The sequence below is a fragment of the Oryza glaberrima genome, chromosome 1 (genome assembly GCF_000147395.1).
Source record: "Oryza glaberrima chromosome 1, OglaRS2, whole genome shotgun sequence".
NCBI classification, from domain to species: domain Eukaryota; kingdom Viridiplantae; phylum Streptophyta; class Magnoliopsida; order Poales; family Poaceae; genus Oryza; species Oryza glaberrima.
The window spans coordinates 14,664,983-14,675,181 of NC_068326.1; the positions used below are offsets into that span (position 1 = coordinate 14,664,983).

The 10,199-nt window shown below is 41.4% G+C and overlaps 1 protein-coding gene across 1 annotated transcript; it reads right to left on the reverse strand.

Moving 5' to 3' along the window:
- Positions 1-4,566: 4,566 nt before the first annotated feature.
- On the reverse strand, positions 4,567-6,442 carry LOC127760630 (uncharacterized). Its single transcript, XM_052284918.1, has 2 exons — positions 5,892-6,442; positions 4,567-5,828 (listed from the first exon to the last, which is right to left on the reverse strand). The coding sequence occupies exons 1-2, from the start codon at positions 6,325-6,327 to the stop codon at positions 4,567-4,569; spliced, it is 1,698 nt and encodes a 565-aa protein (XP_052140878.1). The 5' UTR covers positions 6,328-6,442.
- Between the last annotated feature and the right edge of the window lie 3,757 nt (positions 6,443-10,199).

Consider the following 10,199-nt stretch of genomic DNA (forward strand, 5'->3'; position numbering starts at 1 on the left):
ATTATTTTCTTAACATTTAGCAATGATAACGTTGCAACCAACAAAGTTAACAGAGTATACATGTTCTCTTATTCAAAATGAACAATAATGTGCCAACCGAATGTTTCCTCGTATACATATATAACACAATTCGGTATATTTTTATATATAATAGAGTTTTTTTTATATATATATAATAGAGATGAAGCCATTATTATGCCAAAAAAAAAAGAAAATGTCGGCTAGGAACTGGAATCACTATGTCAAAAAGCACTGTTTCTTTGGACAACTAGTTGTTAGTTATAAAGATTAGATGAAACTATTTCCCAGAAGAAAAAAAATAGTTGAAATTAAGGTGGCTTCATCTCAGCCATAGAGAAACAGTAGATGGCAGAGATTTGGCCAAATCTACCTGGTGGAGTTGGAGTTAACTCTAGAGGATCCGGATCTAGTAGAAGTATGAGAGGGCATATTTGTGCATAAAAATATATAAGTGGAGGGATAAAATTGTACTATAATCATCCGTACGAACGCATGATCAAATCTATGCACATGACAGCCAAAAAAACCAGTTCTAATCATGTCATCTCACATATCTGCAATTTTTGTTGTGTAAATCTTCCCCCAAATTCATCCCCAATCAAACTAGCATTTGTTTGGGAGCTTGAGCTAGGCTCCAACTCCATTGGGATGCGCAGCCATGGGATCATCGTCGTCTTGCTGGCGCTCTTGTTCTGCTCCTCGTTTTCACGTCGTTGTTTGCCCATGTGGCAGGTGACAGATTCAGGAATCTTGATGAGGGATGTTAGGTCCCGATCTTTCGATAGGTATTGATAAACAGTCGATTTGGGTGGAGTCGCGACACAGCTCGATCCAACTTCTGAACGAACATGCTACTAAGCCCCCACAATCGCAGCACCACGTCTCCTCTGGTTACCAACCATACCGAAACCCGGTTGACCTTGCCGAGAAGGCTAATCCATGCATGCGAATAGAAGAACACAAGCAAGAACAAGATAGATTGTAACCAAATTGCATATAAATGATTAAGCACTCCAATTTGGGGTTCCACAAATCGATCTAGCGGCGAAACTCTGCTTGGATTTTGCATTGAGATTTTGTTTCTTGATGAAATGGAAGGTGGAGATTGATCGATGCATGTGGTGGCGTGTTTGCAGCGACGAATTCACAGACGAACTCATTGTCGTTCGTCCGAAGCTGCCCTGTTCTTTTATGAAAATTTATGCAGGCAATGTGATCATATTGGTGTTCTTGCGTGGTTCTTGATCATGACGCCGTCGAATTCTTTTTGTTGCCTTGCTCGGTATGTTTAGTGCAATGCTGGTTTTCGTGGTCATGACGGTCTGGTTCATCTCACTCGCCCTCACCGTGTTTCACTTTTTGCTAGGGCAGTTACGTGACGGATCCTGAAATGTCTAAGGGATACTGATTTTATTGCCCAGACCGTGTGAAAGCTAAAAATGTCGTATTCTTAGAAAATAATGAAGTATGGGGGAGCTTACACAAAAGGGAAATTAATCTTGAGTAAATTCGGGCTAATGTTACACAGGAAATCCAAGAGAAAAATATTCCAATTAATTTGATACCTCCTATTGTACCTGTGACTCAAACTGTGTGGTAGCACCAGTGAAAATTCTGGTGATACCGACTCTGTTGAAAATAATAATGAATTAAATAATGACACTAAAAAAAACTTCTGAGACACATAATGAGAAATTCCACAAGAACGTTTTCAACTGCTAGTGATCGAAAGTGAACCACTTAGAATATCATAACGGGAGAGGAGATCTGACATCCCAAATTATTATGAGGTTTATTAAGGTGAAGGTATAGGGAAGATAGATGATCACACCTCATTTAAAGAAGCGATAACAAGTGAACATTCATTCAAATGACTTGAAGCTCTGGAAGATGAAAAAAAAATCCATGAGTCAATGGACTTTGGGACTTAGTAGAAATTCATAGAGGAGCCAAAATAGTAGGCTGTAAGTGGGTCTACAAAACTATGCTTGACTTTAAAGGGAAGATCAAAAGATTCAAGGCAAGATTTATAACAAAGGTTTTTTTTCGCAAAGAGATGTAATAGTTTATAATGAAACATTTTCCCCTATCTCTAAGAAAGAGTCATTTAGAATTGTCATGTCACTAGTTGCTCATAATTTAGGACTCTATTGGATTAATGTAAAGACTGCATTCCTTAATGGTTACTTGCATTAGAATGTATACATGGCACAACCCAATAGTTTTGTTCTGGAAGGCAAGGACTATTTGGCTTGCAAACTTAAGAAATCTGTCTATGAACTTAAACAAGCGTCAATGCAATGGTACCTTAAATTCGATGAAATAATTATGAGATTTGAATTTAAGGAGAAGGAGGTGAATGATTGTATTTATATTAAAACTAAAGGTGAAAAATTTTTGTAATACTAGTACTCTACGTGTATGACTAAACAATTTTTCTCATCTAATTTTGATAAGAAGCATCTCGGTGAGATATCTTATGTTTTAGGTATTGAAGTATACCTGGATAGATCTAAAGGAGTATTGGGATTATCTCAGCAGAGTACTAGAAAGATATAATATGAGTAAGTGCTCTACAACATCTACTCCAATAGTTAAGGGCGATAAATTTAGATTATTTCAAAGCCTGAAAAATAAGTTAAATCAGATCAGATGAAAATGGTACCATACATTTTTGCTGTCAGAAACCTAATGTATGCTCAAGTCTCTATGCGTCAAGACTAGTATTTGTTAATGGAATGCTTGGCAGGTTAATTTCAGATTCCAGAATTAGATCACTAAAAGACCTTAAAAAGGCATTGTGTCATTTGCATGGCACCAAGGATTACATGCTCACATATAAGAAGTCGTTATTTAGATGCAGACTTTGCAGGATGTGTAGACACTGAGAAATCCAAATCAAGTTGTCTTCACTCTTGCAGGCGGAGTTGTTTCATGAACAAGCTCAAAACAAACCTTAACTGCATCGTCAACAATGTAGACTGAATTAGTGGCATGTTATGAAGCAACGGGGCATACTGTATTGTTTAAGAATTTTATCCCGGGTTTAAGAGTGGTCGACAACATTTCTAAACCAATTACATTGTACCGCGATAATGAATAAGAATTATTCTATTCGAGTAATAACAAGTCGAGTGGTGCTGCCAAACACATTGACATTAAGTATCATGTTGTGAAAGACATAATTCAGGATCAAATCATATAGCCAGCATGGGAATAGTTGATTGCCTTTGATTAAGACTAAGATCCTGGAAATAAGGGCATTAGTCTCAAGTGACTCCCATGAGAATAAAATAGGGTTCTTTCAAAATCTTATAGTGAACTGTAGGTACCGAAGTCTTGGTGGGACATGCTAACTGCCATGACGCGTTACATTAGGGAACTATTTTACTAACAATTAACTCATTAGCCTAAGGATTTTTTTTTAGGGGGACGTTTGGAAATTTATCTCTCGTCATGGAACTGGGAGAATTTGGGCTTGTTCGGTTGCTGTCTTGGCCTGGGGGCTCTCGCTCAGGCATGTCCATCCAGCCGCAGGCGCACAAAATCAGACGCCTGAGATGTGTGGCTGAGTCAGGCGAGTTTTCTAGGGCATGAAGCAAACAGGCCCTTTATCTCTCGTCATGGAAACCGGGAAAAAATCTCGCTAGGGTTGTTTTTCCACCCGTTTCCCATGTGAAATTAGTGCGTGATTAAATCACAATTATTTCCTTAGTTAAAACATGCAATTTTCGGAATTGCCATTAATTTCTTTTTATTTGGATTGCCCCAATCACCCATAGCGCAAGAATAAAAGGGAAGTCCAGCCATGAAACGAGACGTTGGTTCACGATCTTTCTCCTTGAAATCCCTAATCTCTCCCGATCTCTAAGGCACTAGAGGGAGAACGTACGGCTGTCCTAGGGCAGTGTAGGTGGCGACCGGAAGGTCACCGCTACCCTGCTGCTGATCGCCAGCAAACCCTTCAGGATCAAGCCGGTAACTTTATCCACACGACTACTATGATTATCTCCCCTACACCGACGATCACCTGAGTGGTTCAAGGGACTTCGTACTCTACTTCCACTCCTGCCGACGGCATTATAGAGGAAACGACCAGAATGGCACCAATGGCTTCCAACGATGGTCAGTTACCCAATTCCACATTGGGGTGATTATGTTAGGCTAAGCAATTATTATTTAGTACTTCCTCCATTTCACAATGTAAGTCATTTTAGCATTTCCCACATTCATATTGATGTTAATGAATCTAGATAGATATATATGTCTAGATTCATTAACATCAATATGAATGTGAAAAATGCTAGAATGATTTACATTGTGAAACGGAGGGAGTAGATTACAAAATCTGCAATTTTCTTCCATCACTGAAAAATGTATATACTACCAAAGAATTATTTCCTGTACCAACAAGAAAATATAACATATACGTGTTTTTTTTTTTTTTTGCATCCAAACAGATCAACCACTGCTACACATGTGAAACAATACGGCTAGTTAAATTGGATTGACAAATCGCAAGTTGAAGTGAAAAGAGCGAATTAACTATTTGGCGTTCGCGTGCGGCTTTGCCTTATCATCACCTTTGGACGTGGGATTGGAGAACCCGATGCCGCTTCGAGTTGTGGGGAAGATCATGAACACAAAACTCGACAAGAACGACATACCCAGCGGCATATTCTTGAGCAGCTCCATGGTGTCGTGCCCGGCGTCCGGGAAGAGGCATCTCTGGAGCCCCACGTCGCTGAACGCAACGGACAGGAACACCACCGCCGTGAAGAAGGCGTGAAGACCGTCCAGCCAGTTCAGCTTCATCCTCTCCAGTTTGTCCTTTAGTTCTTTTTCTGCTGTTAGTTTGTTGTCTTGCTTTACCTTTTCGCCGCCCTTCTTCTCGAAGATACTCGTTAGCCAGGTTAGCTTTCCCTTCTTTTCTCCATTGTGTTCGGACTCGTTAGAACTGCTCGGACTTTTTTGTTGTCCTACCGCTTGCAGTTCCGTCGCCGTTCCATTTTTGTTTTCATTTTTCTTCTTGTTGTCTGGCTCGATATAAAAATTAGGATCGTTGTCCTCCTTGTTGAAGATTTTCAGGCCCCCCCTCATGGCCACACCGTAGTAGACCTTGCCATTATAGTAGATAGTGTCCGTGATGGCAAAGAAGATGCAGAAGACGGTGAGGAAGGTGACGAGCGAGACGGTGAGCCACCAATTGGAGGTGTAGCACTCGCCGTGGTTGTTGAAGGACGGCGAAAGCGCTTGGTACGCCATCACCGACCCCGTCGGCAGCAGCTGTGCGAGGTTCGCCGATGCCGACAGCACCTTGTCCTGCGCCGCAGGTTTGGAGTTGGCATTCTCTTCGTTACCATTTATATTCTTATGATTGGCAACATTGGAGGCGGCATTATTACTACTTTCACGACGATTCTGATCGCTCGTCATTGTGTAAATATCGGCAACTTTTCGGGAGGCATCTTTGGAGGAGGCAGTGGTACTACTGTCGGAACTACCATGGAACCGAATATGATTGGCATCTTTGGAGGAGGCACTAGTAGTACTACTGTCGGAAAATCCAATGCCGTGGCGTGTGGTGGGGAAGATCATGAAGACGAAGCTGGAGAGGAAGGACATACCCAGAGGCATGTTCTTGAGCAGCTCCATGGTGTCGTGGCCGGCGTGCGGGAAGAGGCATTTCTGGAGCCCCACGTCGCTGAACGCCACGGAAAGGAACACCACCGCCGTGAAGAAGGCGTGAACACCGTCCAGCCAGTGCAGCTTCCGCTTCTTTAGTTGGTTCAACACCTCTGTCTGTTCTTGCGTTAGGTCTTTGCCTTGTTCAGGCATTATAATTAGCTTCCCTTCCTCGTCTGCAATACTATCGCCCACCTCAATGTTGAAGATTCTCAGGCGCTCGCTCATGGCCACGCCATAGTACACCTTGCCTTTGTGGGTGATGCTGTCGGTGAAGGCGAAGAAGATGCAGAAGACGGTGAGGAAGGTGACGAGAGAGACGGTGAGCCACCAGTTGGAGGTGTAGCATTCGCCGTGGTTGTTGAAGGACGACGACAGCGCTTGGTACGCCATCACCGACCCTGTAGGCAACAGCTGCGCCAGGTTCGCCGACGCCGACAGCACATTGTCCTGCGCCGCCGCAGGTTTGGAGCCATCATCTTTTGGAGTCGACGTCGGTGTGTTCGTGCCAGCGGCAGGCTTAGTGTCACTGCTAGCACCGGCAGCCGCATCTTCCATATGCGGCGTTGGGAACATGCCATCGGGGATAGTAACACTGTGGCTGTCGTTTGCTCGTGCCATGTATTGAACCCTACCTAGCTACCTGAGTGTGTGTGGCGCTGTTACTTGGGAGATCAGGAGATGTGCATGGAATGGAGTGGACTGGCTGCTGCTCCGTTCGTTCGGCACTGTTGCCTTTTATACTGGTGATCAAGGCTCCAAATTGCTTCATGATTAGAGCTTGCTTTTGCATTTGTTAATGTGGAAGAGCGTGGTGCAAGGTTGGATGGTCTTGAACAATGCATATTCTTCACATTCACGTGGTTTTCCTCTCTTTGATATGTATTCTAAATTCCTGCCAATCCACTTGGGATTTTTACACATTTAATACTGTTTTCGTGCTCATGGCAACTTGACATGAGCAAACTGTTATCTTCGTACTATACCATGAATATATGCACTGTTGTTCTTCTAGAAACGTTAGGAAATATAGGTTGTTTAACTTCTCCAATGTGCAATAGTGGTAGTATCAACGCGGAGTGGTAACTACTTCAGGGTTTAGCTATTTCTCTTGTGAACTTAATAACGTGTATATATATTCTCATAGTTCATATTACGATCAAACGAACTCAATCAACAATGTACTAAAATTCTTAACAACATGATACACGTGCTGTTTCTACGAGCACATGGACTAGGATTAACAATCTTGATGCACCACCCCAAAATAACATGCCCATCGAGATCATGGTTTTCATGAATTTCAATCGAAATTTGATAATTTTTGTAAGACAAAATTTTCGATATGAAAAAAAAAAAGAAATTTCTTGACATGAGTCATCGAAATCCATGAAATTTCAAATGGTTTGTTTGAGAAAACATGACAGCAATGAGGGGATTGACTTGCTGACACATTTGTTCAGTTTCTCGATTCATTCGAAATCCTGGAAATTTATCTGAAATTCATAAAACCTGTTCCAAGTCTGACGAAAACTAAAACGAACTACAGTTACAAACACAAACCAGACTAGGGAGTAGGACTCCATCAGGAAAGACAAAGAAGGCTGCTATGGGGAATTCAGCTCCTAAAACAAGTTACAAATGAAATCTTTAAGTCACAATATGGATGGAGAAAGAGATCAAGCAGGCTGGAGGCGTGAAGAGAGAAGAAACTACAAATACAATAAAAATGAATCACTGTACATTGTTTCTTATCAATAACCATTTGAAGATTCTTATCTTTAGTGGGACCTTAATCTTCCAGATTTTTGCTCTGCACCCCTGATGTTATTGGTATCATCTCTCCTGCATTTTCAGAGTTATATAAAAGGGTTTAACACTAAATACTCCATTTTTCGTTAATGTCCACTCCACCTTGTCATTTTGTTCAGTCAGCTGAAAAATGTCACAAATTTGTTTTATTTTGTTCCAATCCAACAATCTATCACATGTTACATTTCTCCTGAAGGTAATTGCTTCCCAACCTTTTTCTTATACCCAAGACAGGGTAATGTTTTTTGATTGAGTGAATCTATAAATATGAGGGATTTATTCAGCTATGGGTCTCCCACAACCCTGCTGTCCCCCCAAAAAGTGTGTATTTTTCCCATTCCCTTTTATTTTTTTTGATAAAACGATAGCATATATAGGGGGTACCACTTAAACTAGAATTGATCAGGGTGACTCTCCCTCCAATGGACTGTAGATTACCTTGCCAACATCCCACATTTTTTTTTTCGTTTTTTCTCTTTGTTTGATTGCAGTCCTTAATTAATTAAGATACGTTTTTGATGAATGGGGATTCCTAAATATTTCATAGGTAAAGTCCCTATGTTGCATGTAAAAATTTAACTATATTCCCCCTGCCTAACTTCAGCCTCTCCTAAACAGATTATCTCACTTTTATTAAAGTTTATCTTCAAACCTGATAGTTGTTCAAATGGACACAACATAGCCTCTTGATCCCTCCTCCCTCCTCTCCCAGCTCAGAACGGTGGCCTCGGCAGTGCTCGGCGGCGATGGATCAAGTCAACCGCGAGTGAATCTAGTGGTGGCGTGCGAGCGGATCCAGATGGCACCGGCGGATCTTGGGCAGGGCTCAGTGCAGCGGATTCAGACGACAGTGTCGAATGCGAGGCGGTGACGGGTGGATCTAGGACGGCGCTCAGTGGTGGAGGATCCAGGCGGCCTGCGGGCAAGTCCAGGCGGCAGTCTGTGGATCTGAGGCGTGGCTCAACATTTGTGCTCGGCGGCGGCGGGGCTTGGTGTGGTGGATCTAGACGGCGATACGCGGGTGAATCTAGGAGGCAGCAGGTGGGTCTGAGGCAACAGCGGGCAGATCCTGATCATCAGTGGGCGGATCTAAGATAGGGATTGTTGGCGGTGGGGCTCAACGGGTGGTAGTGGAGCTCATCGAGGAGGAGGTGGTCCTCGTTGAGGGGAGGGTAGACAGCGGTGGAGGCTCGTTGAGGAGAAGGATCCAGCCTCCTGCGTGGCACAACCACCATGACACAACTGCTATCTCCTCCTCCCGCTCCTCAAATCCAGTGAGGAAATTTGTGAATTTGTGAATCGGATTTGGAAACTTTTATTGCTTGGATTTGATTGGGGATCAAATTGAGGCAATTTGAGACTATCGGCCGCTCAATTTTTTTTAGCGCCAAAAATGTTTTTTTCAGGCGGATGGCTTAACTTGGCCGCTTGCGAAAATCGATTTTCACGGGTAGTTGAATATCTACTTGTAAAAATACACGATTTTCACATGCCCTAAGTTCCTAGTGGCGTGTCTGCATGCCTGCGAAAATATGTAATTTAGGCATTAGGTATTTCTCTTGTGAATTTAATAATGTGTGTATATATATTCTTATAGTTCATATTACTACGATCAGACGCGAACTCAATCAACAGTGTAAGGTTAACATCATGATGCACGTGCTGTTTCTATGAGCACATGCACCAGAACTTACAATCTCGATGGACCACCAATATAACACGCCCTATTGAGATCATGGTTTTTCATGAATTTGAATCGAAATTCGTCAGTTCTTAGAAAACTTTGTAAGCAAAATTTATATATGAAAACAAATGAAATTTTTTTGATAAACGATCAATTTTCGATCTAGATGAGTCATCAAAATATTTGAAATTTCAAATGGTTTGTTTGAGAAAACATGAGAGAAATGAGGGGATTGATTTGTTCACACATTCATATGACGGGATTGATTTGTTCACACATTCGTTCAGTTTCGCTTAAATTCATTAGAAATTCTGGAAATTCATCTGAAATCCACGAAATTCGTTTATATTTTCGTGAAGATATATAAATGAAATGTGGAATGAATGTTAGCAAAGGGAGAAAAATACACCAGACAAATAGCGATAAAAACAAGATTATACCTGGCCAAGAGTCCCCATTTTAGCATATTGCTTTTCATTAATCCTCAATGCTGGCAATCCACATTTAAGAAACCATACTTTATACGATTAATCAAGGGAAAATTACAAAAACCACCCCAAATATCACTCTAAATTTGAGATGCCCCCCTATAAGAAGATTTTGTTGTAAATTCCCACCTCCTAATTCACCTTTGTTTGATTTAGGCACCTTCTCTCTACACATGCGTTATTCCTGGAGCATTTGGTGGCGAAATTAGCCAAGTCCCGCTCGTCGTGATGATTTGTCAATAGGTTCCTTTTGCATTAGATTGGGTGGCCTTAAACTATATTGAAACCTGCTATTTTGGGTCATCTGACCAATTTCAACAGATGAAGTCATGCCTTTCTAATCTAGCTATATGATTACTGCTTCATGTTCAAATGTTTCTATATGCTAATTACGTCTATGAAAAAAAAACGAATATGTTGTTCAGTACACATGTCAGTTTGGAATATATATATATATATATATATATATATATATATATATATATATATATATATATATATAGCTAGTA